The sequence below is a fragment of the Tamandua tetradactyla genome, chromosome 15 (genome assembly GCF_023851605.1).
Source record: "Tamandua tetradactyla isolate mTamTet1 chromosome 15, mTamTet1.pri, whole genome shotgun sequence".
NCBI classification, from domain to species: Eukaryota; Metazoa; Chordata; class Mammalia; order Pilosa; family Myrmecophagidae; genus Tamandua; species Tamandua tetradactyla.
In genome coordinates, this window is record NC_135341.1 from 35813410 (window position 1) to 35828399 (window position 14990).

Consider the following 14990-nt stretch of genomic DNA (forward strand, 5'->3'; position numbering starts at 1 on the left):
ATGTAAAATCTATCACTCCACTGTGTCACACAGCAGCTTTAACAATGGCAAGTTCATTTCTACCGCACAACCTTTGCACTAGCTGTTCCTTTCTTCTGGAATGCTCTGCCCCAAATATCCCCTTGGCTGGGTCCTTGTCATTAAGCTCAAATGTCACCCTTCAGTGAGGTCTTCTGTTCACACTCTTCCACAATACTCAGTTTTATTTTCTTCATAGCACTTAGCCATGAAATTATGTTATTCAGCATATACTGTATCCCCAAAGGCCCTGCAGAACCTGCTTGGTCACATGGAAACACCTTTAATTCTCACCAGGCATCCTTGGACAGAAGGAAAAGCTGAGATTGGTGGGAAGATGACCAAGGCCACATAGTAAGTACTAGGACGAGAGGCTGCCCACTGGGGCCAGTGTAGCTTTGGCTGATAATATGTTTATTGCATTGTTTTAGTACAGTCGGCCTGTCCCACCCCTGTCCCCAGCAGCCTGGCCTATTCACAGCTTCCTGCTGGCTGCTCAAGAAGGGGTCTCCCAGGGTGGGCACAACAGACACCTCCCCAGCCCTTGTGGCTGGTTCTAACCAGCCCCGCTTGTCTACCCCCTCCTGACTTGCCAGACTCAGCACCCAGCCTGGGCCACGCCTCCGGGGCTACATTCAAGGGTTTTTTATCATCTGTTAATAAATAAGCCTGTGCAGCTGCCCCTCGGCCAGAGCCTGTCGGTGTTGCAGTCGGCTGGAATCCACAGTGACCCCAGCCCAGATCTGTCCTTCTCCGCGTCCCAGGGCCTATCCTTCCCCTCTCCCGCCCTGCAAGTCCTCGGCATGGAAATGCCCATGTCATCAATGGGCCGCGCTGCGTGGCCCCCGTTCCGCGCGCTGCTCGGGGCTGTGAGTCCTCCGGTTGCGGCCTTTCCTCCTCGATTCCGGGGATGGCAGACGCTGCGCGGGCGGTGAGCGACACATGCGCAAGGAGCTCGGGCCGCCGCCACCGGGCTCCACCAGCTGCAGGAAGTCTCGGTACCAGAGCTTGGGGCCCGGCAGCGCAGCGGGCACAGCCTCCTCGGGCCGTGCTAACTGCTCGGCCTGCGCGGAGCTCAGCACGTGCAGTGACAGGCGACGCAGAGGCTGCGAGAAGCCCTGCTCTACCGCCGCGCAGAGGTACAGTCCTGAGTCCCCGCGCCGCAGCCTGCGCAGTAGCAGCCCCTGCGCCGTACGCTCGGCGCGATCCTCGGCGGGTACCTGCGGGTGGGGCGGATGTGAGGCTGGGGCGTCGGTGCCCGGAAGAGGGATCCCCATCGGAGAGAGGAACAGAGAGGCATAGGGACATCAGGGGCCGAGCGGGAGAGGGCAAAGCGTGCCCGCAGGTGCACACTTGAAGGCTGATGGGCACGGTTCACCTGAACGTAGGGGGCTACGTCAAAGACCTCAGTGGACGGGTCTACCAGGAGCCTAGTTGGAAGGAACGGGTCCTCACCCGGATGTGAGGGGCAGGTAAGGGACCAAATTGGACGCGACGCGTATGGGGCCTAGACGGGTGGAACTTCGCCTACATGGGGAAGGCAAATCAAGGGCCTCATTAGGCCTGGAAGGGCCTCTCGTAGATGTGGGTGACGGAACAGGGAGCCGGTTGGGAGGGGTGGAGTGAGGCTCACCTGGGTGTGGACCGCCTTCCCCACACTCTGGAAAGTCCATTCCACGCGCGCCTGCAGCGAACGGGGCTCACACTCCAGGAAGGCGCTGCCGCCCTCCACGCCAAACACTTTCCGTTCCAGCAGTGCCGGGCGGGACAGGTCTGGGGCAAGGGAAGGGTCCGATTCAGGCCCCGCAAGGCCGAGAGGGTCTGAAGGATAAGGGCCCCGGGACACTCACCCCCGGAACACAGCGTGCTGGGGTCGCCGTTCCTTATGTCTTGCCGCCGGAACCTCCTGAGGGGAAAGTGGAAGGCAGTGAGTCCTTCTTCCATTCCTGGCCACGAAAGACCCTCCAGCTCCTGCCCGGAGGTCCGCCCCCATCCCCGTCCCCGTCCCCGCCCACCTCTTGGCACTGGGCTGGAAGCGCGTGCAAGTGGCCCCATCCCAGGCGCAGTAGGGGTCACGCGCCAGGCAGCATTCGGCGCAGGCGCGGCCGTGGGCGGCGCAGCGGTGGAGCGCGATCTGGGCCACCGCGCTCCGCGAGGCTACGTACAGCTGGTGCTGGGGGCGGCACAAGGGGCTCCGCGCTGACCGAGGGCGGCCCTGCACCCGCCTCCCACCAGTCAGAGATCCTCCCCGCTCTTAACGGTTGGGAGCACTGAGGTCTCACTTAGGTTACGCAGTGTAGGGAAGGCAGAGCCTACTCTAGAGTCTGGGGCTGCGGACTACCAAGGGAGGCTTGAGAGGTGGGGGCTCCCCGGGCACAAGCTCAGTCCATCCCACACACATCCTTGTGGTCACTCACCCTCTTGGAAGAGATCTGCATGCTGGTGACAGCGGCAGCATCCTAAGAGGGAGAAGGGGTGGGGGGGATCAGGCCTCAGTGGGTTGGGGGGGCCTAGGAGGACTTAGAGCAAGACCTCACCTCAAACACATGCAGCTCCTCCAGGAGCAGGCCCTCTGCGCTCGGCCTGCCACCTTTGGGGACCGAGATCACTTTCAGCACTGTGCCTGCATCTGGAGGGATGAGAAGGGGTGAGTGCTCCCTGGTGTTCCCTGCTAGCCAGGGCAGGGGCTTCAGAGGCCTGGCCCTTAGTACGGCTGGATCTGTGGAGGGCGTGAGCTGGAGCAACCAAGGCAGCAGCCAGGAGGAGAAGGAAACACAGCCCAAAGGTTATGGAGGTGGAACTGAACAGGAAGAGCTTCTACTGCCAGGCCAAGGAGCCTGAATGAGAGCCTATGGGTGGGCGTGGCAGGGCCCGCACCTGTGCCAATGAAGAGGACGTCATAATGTCCATCGGCAGCGGCCACACGGTCAGCGGCAATCTGGGTGAAGGTGTATCCAGCACCCACTTGCAGGAAGAGAGGGCGCCCTGCCATGGGCAGGACTGAGTTGTACATGAGAGGGTGGGTCCGGGCAAACTGGATGACATCATCTGGGAAGTCCTTGGTAGAACTGAAGGTGCCAAAGGTCTTGCTGGGACACTGGACAGGGGGACACAGCAGGGGTGTGGGTATGGGGGCCTGGTGGGCAGCCCCTCATGAAGGTCTACAGGGGACTTGGGAGGGGGGGTGGGGGAAGAGAGAGACCTGCCCTGGGCATGTGAGAGAGGATATCCAGCCCTGCCCTGGGGTGCTGAGGGGAAAAGCATGGCCCACCCCTGAGGAGCTCTGGTGACATTGACCTTTTCCGACCCTTATCAAAAAGAGGCAAACACATTCACCAAGAAGACCCTGGGCTGAATTCTCCAGCCCTGAGGCTTTGGAGTCGGTTGTGGCAGGAGTCCCTGGCCCACGCACCATGCCAGGTCGGGGATAGGGGACGCGGCCCTGGTAGGACACCCACTGGTGCATGGGACCTTCCTTGTGGGCAAAGGGTCCCAGGAAAGCCCGGCGCACGTCGTTCATGCTGTACACACACACGGCTGAGCCCTGGAAGACTCCGCTGCAGGCAAAGACCAGGGCAGGGACAGGGGGCGTGGGTTTGAACCTAGCCCAGCCCATCTGGCCCCTGGTGCCCTCTAGCACCCCACCCCAGAGCCCCTCACTACCCAGACCTGGACGTGGTGAAAACAGCATAAAGCAGAGGGCTTCGGCGGTCCCGCGAGGGCAGAAGGAACACATCTTCTGCAAGGAATGGGCTTGGTTGAGGGAGGGCGCACAGCTGGGCTGGGCAGGCCCTACTCAGGGGGTCTGCACCCCCGCCCTCCACTCCCCACTCATTCCCCACTCCGGGCACTCACGGAGCTGATCGAAATGGGTGTCGCCCTCAGCACCAGGTATCGAGCACACCAGACGCGCCTTCAGAAACGTTGTCCACTTGTTGACCAGGCTGCGCTGGCCACCCACATCATTCTGTGGGGTTGAGCAGAGGGGATAAGCGCGGGCCGGGTGGGAAAGCGGGTGGGGCTGGGTGGTACAGCACGGTCCGGCGACTCCTCACCCGGCAGATCTGACCGACGCGGGACACAGAGAGGCGTCCTAGTGCCGGCGCCGCCTCCACCGCAGACTCACGGAAGAAGAAGTAGATCTTGTCATCGTCCGGGTTCTCGCTCTCTGGGATCCAAAAGACCTTGACGAACTTGGGCTCTGGCAGCAGTAAGAGGCACAGGGTCAGGGAGTTCTGGCCCCTCTCCACCTCCGTTATGGGACCCGCCTGCTGCCCATCCACCCCCAGGTGCCGGCGGGAGTCCTGGGAGCAGCATCTTCGGGGCAGCCCGGGAACCCACCCAATCCAAAGGGGCAGGGCCTGCAATGTACGCGATAGCCACGAGGGGGAAGCAGAGACCGTGGCTCCCTGTGCAAGCGGAAGGGGACCCCAGGAGGCCAAAGATTTAACCCTTTTCTGTTCCCCAGGTCTAAGGGCCAGGAAAAGAGGGAGGTGGAGAGTCCAGTTTCTACTTCAGTCATGAATCCCCCTCACCAGGAAGTCCACTCTGCTTCAAAGCTTCCCTTTCCATCCCATTGTTCCTAGAATAAACTACCCTGGCCCCTCACAGTCCTGGTCCTTTACCCCTGCTCCTTCCAAGAGTCTGTCCCTGCCTCGGGGCCTTTGCACTAACCATTTCCTCTGCCTGGAATGTTCTTCCCTCAGTTCTCCTGTATGGCTCTCTTGTGCTTTGGGAGTTAGTTCACACTCCCCCTTAGCACACTCCTCCAACTTCTTTCCCCTCCTCTCTGTTCTCTCCTTGGCCCCATGGCCACTGGAACTGATCTTATGTGTTTGTTATGAAGTCTCTGTGCTCACCAGGGCACAGATCACACCTGTCTTGTCTGCCTGGGTCCCCTGGCTTGGGGCCTGGTGCCTGGTAGGTATTCAGTGAGAAATGGCTGCATCCATTGCTCACTCGCTCCCTGGGCCTTGCTCAGCACCACCCTGTGCAGGTGTGAGGGCCGCTGCTCACTGCCCGTCCCAACAGCCTCTCACCATTGAGCCAGCGGGAGTCGTGTGGCTCTGTGCGGAGGCTCGGCCTGCGGCCCAGGCTGCGGAAGATGGTAAAGTCCCGGCCCATGAGGTCTGCGGCCACCCCCGAGTACAGCTCCTCCCCTGCAGATAAGGACAAGGGCTGCTCAGCCAGGCTGATGGCTCTTGGGATAGGAGGCCCTGGGGAGCTCCTGGGGCTAGGGGGGATTCTCAGGGTTTAAGGGAATGTTGGGATTTTGTGAGGTCCTCGAGGCTCTGAGGGTTTCCAGGGGCTCTGCTGGGGTTCCAGCCTTTGGACTCACCCACCAGCACGGAGGCAGCCTGATGCTTGGGGTCGTAAGGACTCTTTCCCTTGCCATCCTCCAGGCTCCTCAGGTCCAACCGGAGTATGGGCTCCTCGGAGGCATGGGGAGGGTGTGTTACTGTCAGGCCCTCCCTTACCCCACCCCATGCCACTTTCCTGCCTGGGCCCAGCCTTACCTCCAGCCCGTGGCCCACCTCTACAAATGCACAGGTCGGGTGGAAGGCCCCCGTGCCACAGGCCAGCAGGTGGGTGCGGTTGTAGGCATGCAGCACCTTCACGAAGTTCATGCACTCAGTCTAGTGGGCAGGCAAGGGCGGGGGCAGTGAGGCCTCCCCACAGCAAGGCAATCACAAGGGGTCCCAGCTTACTGGTGGAACCCCCATCCTTTCCCTCTTCTGCATCAGCCCAGGCAAGTACCAGCATGGGCCACAGGACCCAGGTACCCTTGGTGACCAGCTCAGCCCAGCCCTCACCAGGGTGGTACATGAGAGAGCACAGGCCTACACAGATCCCCATGGCTTAGAGGGTCCCCATAAGAATTACATGAGCCACCCTGACTCATCACCTCGAGACCTCAGCTGCCTTGAAGCCCCTGCTCTCGCCCCAGCCAGAACAGGCAGGCCTCTGTCTTCGCACTGCCCGTCTATGGAGTGAGGGACTGGCCCACCCCACTCCCACCCTGGGCAGCTGGCACTCACAGCAATGTCTTTCCCAGCCCAGTTGCACTCCTCTCGCCATTCCACAGGGGCCGGCCAGGTCAGCTATGGGAGAGGAAGGGAGGGGACACAGGTCAGGGATGTGGGATATTCTCTATCCATCCAGGAGTCCCATCCCCCTGGGTCTCTCCAGGCAGGCCCCAGGCCTCTTTCCCTGAGCTATACTGAGTCTGGGGGTCCCCGGCACCTTCTTGGCTCTCTTGCTGATATTGTCCAGGTTGAGGGAGGCCACGTGATTCTCAGCACCCACAAACAGGCGTCCGCGCTCCTCATCCACCAGCAAGGCCTCGTAGCAGCAGGTCCGCAGCAGCCTGAAGGTCCTGAGACCATGCCGAGCCTGGAGCTCTGCAGTGTGGGGACACCACTGAGGACTCGCCAGCCAGGCCAGACGATCCCCTGCAACGTCCCGCCTGGGTGTCCTCCCTGGGTGTCTATCTCACAGGTCAGGGTTATACGTGTGAATTTACACACAGGTAGGTTTACATGTGCAAATTTATGCGGAGGGAAGGCAGGCCCACCCAGGTGCATGTGCACAGCCGCCAGGGTGGGCGGTGCAGGCCCCAGAAGGGAAAGGCAGGTTGAGCTCAGGCATGCATGGACAAGCGATGTTTCCGGGCGGGCGCACTGGGAGGCCAGGCTTGTGGACGCCAGGGTTCCAGGGGAGACCTGGCATGTACAGATGGCCAGAACTCTAACCCCAAAGTCAGGCTAAGGGTTCTCTCCCTGCCACCCCTCCACCATCCTCAATTCAGCAGAATTGCCTGCCAGATGCCACTGCCTAGTAACCACCCTCCTGAGCAGCAGGGCGTGAGAAGGGGGCTCTGATGGCCCCCATGCCTTGTCTTCCGGTGGCTTCTGCGGCTGGAGCATGGCCTGGTTGAGGGGAGGGATGGGTCAAAGGCATAGTCTGTTGCCATGGGGACAGGAAGGATCTTCCTGGGAAAGTGCAAAGAGATTGTGGCAGATAGGTTGGAGGAAAAGGCCAGGACAGGGTTAACTGGAGATGGCCTTGAGAGTGTCCCCCAGGTCAGCCCAAACCAAAGTCCAGTGACAGGAACGCACAGCAAGCACAGAGCCCACCACCATCCCCACCACCCCGACTGGGCTCCTTTCTTGCCCATTCCAAGCCCAGCCCTCCAGCTCGCCAGGTGCACCTACCTTGGAAGGAGAGCCGCAGACGCGGGGGGCTGGGGGCAGCACCCCCCAGCCCCGCGGCCCAGAGCAGGGCCAGGCCCGGGATCATGGCGGTGGCTGGCGCCCGCCCCATCCCGGTGGCTCGGGCGCTCAGGGTTCAGCGGGCGTGTGCGGAGGAGCCTTGAGCCGCCCTGGACTCTGCCCCAGGATCTGGAAGAGAAGGAGTCGGCAGCGAGGGCGGGAGGAGAAGGAGTAGTCCCCAGGGATCAGATTACAGCCCCTAGGGGCGCGCGGCTGGGGGTCGCATTCAGCTTCCGAGCCCTCCCCTTGGAGGGTGCCCGGCCTGGCCACAATCACAGACACACCCACGCCGGGCACACCCTCGGTCACCCCCACACCGCACGGGTCGGTACCGCCCCACCACGTCACCCTCCTCGGTCACCGCCACCCCCGCCCCATACACACGTACAGACATTAATTCACAAACACTGGGTGCCCACTTCATGCCAGCTTAGGACTGGAACTGTGGTCACCACAGCTAAGTCCCTGAGCAGGAGGAGGCAGAGCGCCAGCAAGGACTCCGACCAATGTAGTCATTTCATAAGGCGCCAAGTGCAGTGAGCAAAACAACTCCGTCATAGGAGCGAGAGTGACAGGAGGGGTCAGGCCCCATGGAGGTGGCTGTGCACCCACAAAGCCACAGAAATCACAGTGGCAGTTGGGGCCCTGGGCTAAGGATGTGGGTGACTGCAAGTGTGTGTTTCTGAGCATCCCTTTGGGTATCTGTATTTCTGCATGTGCATGAGCAGTGAGTGTGTGTGAGTATGCACTTGTGTGTACATGTCTACACATACATGCGCTGGGTGTGTGTGCTGTGCACAACATATATGTAGCTGTACTGTGTGTGCATGTGCGGTGTGCGTATGGCACGTGTATGGTGTGTGTGTATGTATGTGCACGCATGCATGCATGCAGGTGTTGGTTGCGCATGTGCGTGTACCTCTGGCTGTGCAGGTGAACAAATACAATTGCTGTGTCAACCATTCCCTTCAACTGAGAAGCTCGTGAAATCCATTTCGGCACCCACTGGGCACCGGGCCTGGGCCCCTGGAGCTGGCAGAAGCCTCAGCCTCTGACTTGGGGCTGCTCCCACAGTCTGCCCCAGCCGTCCAGCCTTGTTCGGCCTCTCCCCTTCCATGCCTCAGAGACGGTCGGTGGAAGGGGCTGCTGCACACATAGACTCTGAGGAAAGTCCTCAGACCCAAAGGAATCAAGCGAAGCCAGAAAGGCGACCTCTCACCCTGCTCCGGGTCAAGCTGCCCTCCTTCTCAGAGCCTACATGCTCTCCCTCAGCCTCTCTCTCTCTCCCCCTGAACTCTTCCCTTTCCTTAGTCCCTCAGAATAGCAGAGGCCCGCGTTTCCCTGAGCCTCCTTCCCCATCTATAAGCCCCTCCACCTCTCTGAGCCGAAGACCCTCCCTGGACCCCGTAGATGGAGCCAGCCTCTGGCGGCAATGTCCACCCCCCTCCAGCAGCTGGCTGGGCAAGTGCCAAGGGCACAGGAACCCTCAGAAAGGATGAGGACCCCAGGTGGAATCCAGCAAAGGGTGCAGCTGCTGGGTGGGACAAGCCCCAGACCACTCCCCAGACACCCAGCTCCTGGCCCCGCTCCCATAGCAGGACCCCCACCTCCGTCCTTCCCTCCGCTGACACTTGCCGCTGCCTCTTCCTGAGCCCCTGAGGTCTGCAAAGCTGAGAAACACCCAGCCACCTTCCCATACTCCACCAAGAGCTCTGGCAGTGATGCCTCCCCACCCCTGCCCCTTCCCGTCCTGGGGAAGGGGAGAAGCCTGGGGACGGCTGGGCACCCTCTGACGGCTCCTTTAAGGCACAGCCCCCGCCCCCACCAGCCCAGCCGCCACCGCCCCGTAAAGTTTACAGGCGGGAGGATCGGGTGACCGGGCAGGCGGCCGGGACCGGCTGGAGATGGCAGCAGGGCAGAGTGGAGCAGAGCGGGCACACAGGGAGGGGTGGATAGGACGACCCCTCCCCTGCTGGACCTCAAGGCGGAAAGGTGCTCCAGATGGCAATCCCGAAAGGGGGGTGGCCAGTCAAGGCAAAGGAGGAAGCAGCAACAGAGACACCCACCCCCAACCCTGGACAGCTCTGCGCAGCGGGCAGAGGGAGCAGCCAGGTGGGGGGTGTCCCCAGGGACTCAGGTTCTTTACCTACCTGCAGAGGCAGTGGGATTGGGGTAGGGTGGAGGATAGGACTTGAGGGGATGTGGGGGCACAGCTGCCACCTCAGCTCCCAGGAGCTGGTTGGGATGGGAGGGCCGGAGGTCCTGGAGCAGGGGAAGGCGATTCTCAATCGGAGGGCTGGTGGGCCCCCAGGCCCCGGGCCCCAGTCCTTCCTTACCACTTGGGCCTCACTGAGTGCTTCTGCAGCCGCCCAGCAGTGGCAGGCAGGCAGGGGAAGGGAGGGGAGGCCCGAGAGGGGCAGGCACAAGAGGCCCAGCACAACTCATTTCTGCATTGCGGGGTGTGGGCACATCCAGAGACCCCCTCCTGGGCAGCTTAGTTCTGTGCCTCTGCTGGGAGGTGGGGGGCAGACTATGTGACCTCCCTGACTCTAGCATTCCTAGGTTGAATATGGGAAGGTCTGTCCCCCACCAAACAAAGGGTCAGGAACCAGAAGGGGCTTTACAGATCAGACAGGGCCCCTACACCTTAGCACCTCATTTGGGAAGGGGCTGGAGTCCTGTCCTGAAGCTGGGTCTCCAGACACTTCTTCTTTGTACCGTGATGAGTACTTCTTTGGAGGGGCTCACATTTGACAGTGGCAGAGTGGGGCCTGCAGGACCACCTGGGTGAACACCCAGGGACATAAGGATGGATTTTGACCCCTCAGTCTGCCCAAAAGGCATCCTTCTGCCATCTCCCCAAGGCTGACCAGCAGCTCCTCAGGGGTCAGAGGCTGTGTGGGCGCTTCAAGTAAACACCATTCTGTGGTCCATCCTGTGGGTGCCATCCAGCCAGGCAGGGACAGGGGCAGCAGAGAGACTCATTTCCAAACCCCACTTGGAGTAGAAGCATCTGCATCCAGCTGGGGGGAGGCCAAGCCCACCCCACCCCGCTTCCTGGGCCCCAAGACCCCTGGTGTTCCTGGGCTTGCCTAGCTGACTGGCTTTGGAGTAGAGGTGAAGGTTAGGGATCAGTAGGGGCGCCAGGACCCTTTAGGTTGTGGGGTGCAGGAGGGATGCACATCTGCCCAAGCTCCTGGATTGGATGTGGTTTCTTCCTGCTCTTGGGCTAGCTGTTTCTCGTCTTGGACCTGGCAGCCTCCCCTGGCCCCGTGCAAGCAAACAGAATTCTTCAGCTGTTTACAATTTTCCACCCCAGCAGCCAAGATCAGCAAGTGCCTTCTGAGGCTCCCAACCACCCCGGCCTGTGCCCGTAGCCTGTCCCCATTGCCTTAAGTTCTCCTGGCCGGTTCCCAGCCTCTGTTTCATCTCTCCAACCATGAGTCCACACTGGGAAAGGGACCAGGTCCCCTCACTATCTTTCCAACATCATGGGACTAAATTCCCAGCCAAAGGGATTGGGCCAACCAGGCCCACCTGAGCCTCGTGCCCTGCCCCCCCCCCCCCCGCCCCCATCCCAGATGTATCCCCTCCCCTGAATATGAAAGGAGATCCCAGGTATGTCAGCTAAAGTTGTCCCTGTCCCCACAAGGTCTTCTTTCTGCTCCCAAGCTCTAGGGCCAGGCCCTAACACTCAACTGTGTGCCAGACCCTGGGGTAGGAACCCCCATTAAGACAGTACTCTAGAAGCAGGGTCATTGCTATGGATCACACTCAAATTCTAGAAATCCCTGAGGATTCTCGAATCAGGCAGCCCGATAGACTACACCGGGTGGGGGGAGGCATCTGAGGTTCTCAGCCCACCCTCAGGTTTCTGGGCCACCACTACCCAGGTTTCTGCCCTGATGCCACCTGTCAGTGCCCCAGCCTGACAAGGCCTTGGATTTCCCTTCTGGAAATTTCTGCATTGTTGTGCCAAACCTACCACCTACCCGCCCACCCTTTATCACCAGCTGGGCCTGCCCCTCCTGCACCCTGCCTGAACTCTGAGGAGTGTACCAGGGCTGAACACTGGCTAAGGAGACAGCGCCAACCCTCCAGTGCCCGGCCTGTGCTGGATCTGGCCTTGGGCTCCCCACTCACACCTGCTTTAGCCATGACTGCTGGTGGGGTGGATCTAATGCCACCAAACCCTTCCCTGTTCTGGCCACGTGGGAAGCAGGACAGCTCCCCTAAGGACTTAGGCCTGGTGAGGGGAGAGCAGGCCCTGCAGAGCCCACAGTCACCCTCAGACATCACCTGAGGCCTGACTTCCCTCGCTACCACCTTACCACCCACCCTGGGGTGGGGATCTCCTAGGAAAGGATTGGTGGGTCGGGCCACTTCCCCCAACCCCCCACCCTCTGTCCCTACCTGATCTCTCCATTCCCAGGGAACCCCTGGCCCACCTTTTAAAAAGGATAAGCCCCTCCCCTCCTTGCCTGTTCCCCTTCCCTTCCGAGAACCAAGTCAGAGAAGAGGTGGAGGCTGAGGGAGGGGCCATCAGGAGCCCTGGGCCTCCGCTGTGGCCCTCCCCCAACCCCGCTCCGCCCCTGCCCTCCGCCTCCTGCACATTCCTCCCCAGCTGAGGTCAGCCCCTCTGGGATGGGGGCGCCCCCCCCCCACTAGCCACATCACAGCTCTTCACTCCTGTTTTCTTCATTGCCCAGCGAGGTGGGGCGGGGAAGAGAGGGGGCTGGGGGCAGGGCTTCCCTCTCCCCTCCCACTCCAGAGCCTGGGGGAGGAGGGAACGGGGAGGGGGGGATGTGGGGGGATGCTGCAAAAGTGGACTTGGTTGGCCTTCCACCGTCATTAACACACATCAACATAAATGCTACATTCCCTTGATCTGCTACGGGAAAGCCTCCCAGGAGCTCGGGCTGGGTTGCTCCCGAAGGCCCTGGCGGGGGTGGGGCTGGAGCCTGCCGCCACCCCCGTGGTAGTCCAGGGAGGGGTGGGGTTGAATTCTGACACTGTCACACACCAGCTGCGTATGCCTGAGGGGGAGAGTGAACTTCTCAGAGCACTTGCCTCACTTCCCCTGCAACTGTAACAGTGGGCCAGGCAGGCCCCGCGTGCATGGGGGGGTTGGGGAAGGAAGTTGGAGGGGGAACGCCGCAGGTAGGCACACTTGTTGCCACCTCAGGTCTGGGCATCTAGGGGCATCCAAATGGGTGAGGGCGTCGTCAGAGACCTTTCACTGCTGCTCTCTCATCCCAGCTTCAACGGTCCCTTTCTAGATTCTGGTCCTCCTCCTGTCCCCACCCACCCCTACCACAATGACTTTCTCACCACCTGTCCCCTGTGCCCACAGCTCCATCCGACCGCCTTCCTTCTCTTCCCCAGGCTCTGAGGACCCCTGAGATTTCTCCCTCTACCACAAGTCTCCAGCCCACCCCTAGCCATTTCCAAATACACACCCCTCTTCCTGATTCCCCGTCTCAGGGAGGCCCTTCTCTTCTTGCCCTAAACTTCAGATACTCCTGCAACTTGCAGCCTGACATCACTGCTCTACCCAGCAGACCCTGTGGCATTCAGTTTCTCCTCTTTGCAGTCCACCCCAGCTTCCTCCAGCCCCCGGCTCGGATTGCTCCCTGAAGCTTGGGGTGGGGTGATCGTGGGCTCTTGGCCTGGTATTTAAGCCAACCCTTCCCAACTCAGCCCTGGCCACCAGCTGCCCCACTTCTGTCATGCATGTTCTTCTCCAGGGCTTTGCTTGGGCTGGAACCCCCACTGGGTAGGCCACTTGCTAGATTCTTCTTCATCACTCACCACCCACCTTGAGGACCCCACTTCTATGAAGCCCCAGGCCACCACTGCACCAGGTTCAACCCTCTCTGCAGGGCTCTGGGTTCCCCACCGTGTGGGTGGGTGGGCAGACAGCAACAGCAGCTTTCATCATCTGGGGGTCTCCAGGACCCAGCAGAGGACAGGTACAGGAAGTGGGGAGATGGTGTGCCTGTAGGCAGCCTTTCCATTTTCTTGGATCCGCTGAGCCTGATGTGAGTGGGAGACTGATTAGGAAGGGACAGCCCCTCCTTGACCCTGCCCTGGCCCTCTGAGTCTTGACTCCCCCCCTTCGCAGTGAGGCCAGAGAGCTGAGTCAATGGAAGGCGATATCGAACTATGGTTTTTCTCTCCCACCAAGATCACCTGCTGGCTACACCTCCTGCAAGGGAAGAAACCAAGGCAGGGAAAAGCAGTTGCTCTGGACCCAACAAAAGAGATCCATGGCCTTGACCCCTGCCCCCTTGGACACAGGTGCCCACCACCATGTGACGAACTGAGAAGTTGAGGGGGCCTATAGGCACAGACACATTCGCTGTCACACAGCTGCATACATTCCCCAGCTGGCGGGAGGCCCTCCCTGGGTGGGTAATGGGCTGCCTTCCCTTCTGGAGGCCCAAGGGGGCTTTAGGGAATGCAGAGCCCCATAGCAGGGATGAGGCCCCTAGGATCTCTTTAAGAGCAGAAAACAGAGACTGGGATCAGTTATTTGGAAGTTGGTTGGGACCCACAACCCAGCTAGGAGAAGCAGCGGTCCTGTCCACCACCTGTCTAATTCCTAGGGTAGCTTGGCCCCAGCTGATGGTTCGTGTTCTGCAGCCTGGGTGACTGGCTTGGCACTCTGAGTCTGGGGGAGGTGACTCCCAGGGATTCTTTGGGGAGTAGGGAGATTTTCCTGACATTAGGAGGGGCCACTGGACTGCTCCAAAACACAGCAAGGGGTCCTTCAGGACTTCACAGCCCAGAGTTCCCAGCTCTAACCCCGGGGAGGGCACCCTCCTTATTCTGCACCTGGCATTTGGGCCTCCACCCACCTGTTGGGTGGACCAGGGGGAAATGGGGGTGGGGAGGGGAGGATGCCTGCCTGGCTCCTCCCTAAGGTCTCCCTACACCCTCCCCTCTTCAAGCCTCCTTCTCCCCAGCTGTTCCCCCACCCCCCCAAATGGGTTAAAAATACCAAGGCTGTCACCACATCAGTAGCCTCAGCAACTATTTCAAGTAGGCGGGCCCTCTGGGGGGAGGATCAGCTTCGTGGCGGTCCCCACAGACTGCAGGCAGCCCACCCCATGCTGGGACCTGCAGGCTTAGTCTGGGAGCAGGAGCCTGAGTCCCTGACTGGCTGTATTTGTCCTGCTGAGGGTCCCGGGCAGCTACAGCTGCCGAGGATGGGGACAGGAAGATGGGTCTGCTCAGGGTGGGAGAGCCCTGAGGGACCCAGGGCCAAGGGAGCCTGCTCCCAGGGATGAGGAATAGCTGAGGTCCAGCCAGAGACAGCTCCAAGCAGCAGGGGGTCCCCAGGAGCCAACCTTATGGAGTCCCTCCAGTTGGGGTGCAGGACACCTGAGCAGCCCCTCCCTGCCTGCCGCCCCCTGTGGCTGGGAATTTCCCAACCACTAACGACAAGGCTGAAATGAGAAGCCGCCTCCGCCAGTGTTAAGACAATGGAGCCTTATGCCCTTCAAATCTGCACTGGGGTAAGAAGACCGCGGGCAGGCGGGGACCTAACCATTTGCACCCAGGGAAGCCCCGTTTGCCAGGACCCCCATGCAGATTCATGGCCTGGCTGGGTACAAGGGGGATCCTGGCCACAGCTCTGTATGACCCACCCAGGGAGGGAGGTGCTGGGTGTGCCAGGAGGGCAATGCCAGCCTGTCA

At 60.8% G+C, this 14990-nt stretch overlaps 1 protein-coding gene and 1 long non-coding RNA gene across 9 annotated transcripts; one reads left to right on the forward strand and one right to left on the reverse strand.

The window, feature by feature from the left end:
- Positions 1 to 262: 262 nt before the first annotated feature.
- Positions 263 to 9675, reverse strand: SEMA3B (semaphorin 3B). Of its 7 annotated transcripts, none has more exons than XM_077129232.1 (18): positions 8897 to 9073; positions 7233 to 7418; positions 6262 to 6419; positions 6057 to 6119; positions 5535 to 5654; positions 5357 to 5447; positions 5058 to 5177; positions 4074 to 4219; positions 3874 to 3985; positions 3688 to 3757; positions 3431 to 3575; positions 2896 to 3115; positions 2556 to 2647; positions 2436 to 2477; positions 2034 to 2191; positions 1869 to 1924; positions 1652 to 1791; positions 265 to 1238 (listed from the first exon to the last, which is right to left on the reverse strand). In XM_077129232.1, exons 2-18 carry the CDS (start codon positions 7339 to 7341, stop codon positions 840 to 842), a joined length of 2241 nt encoding a protein of 746 aa, XP_076985347.1. In that variant the 5' UTR covers positions 7342 to 7418; positions 8897 to 9073; the 3' UTR covers positions 265 to 839. The 7 variants fall into 7 exon arrangements, with proteins under 7 accessions (XP_076985344.1, XP_076985343.1, XP_076985341.1 ...); XM_077129233.1 differs by having other exon boundaries at positions 3688 to 3754; positions 5357 to 5450; XM_077129231.1 differs by having other exon boundaries at positions 266 to 1238; positions 5357 to 5450.
- On the forward strand, positions 1326 to 4621 carry LOC143657163 (uncharacterized). 2 transcript variants are annotated; one of them, XR_013162765.1, is made up of 3 exons: positions 1326 to 1490; positions 4081 to 4307; positions 4487 to 4621. It is a non-coding gene; the product is annotated as an uncharacterized LOC143657163 (long non-coding RNA). The 2 variants fall into 2 exon arrangements; XR_013162764.1 differs by lacking the exon at positions 1326 to 1490 and adding an exon at positions 2436 to 3037.
- Positions 9676 to 14990: the final 5315 nt, after the last annotated feature.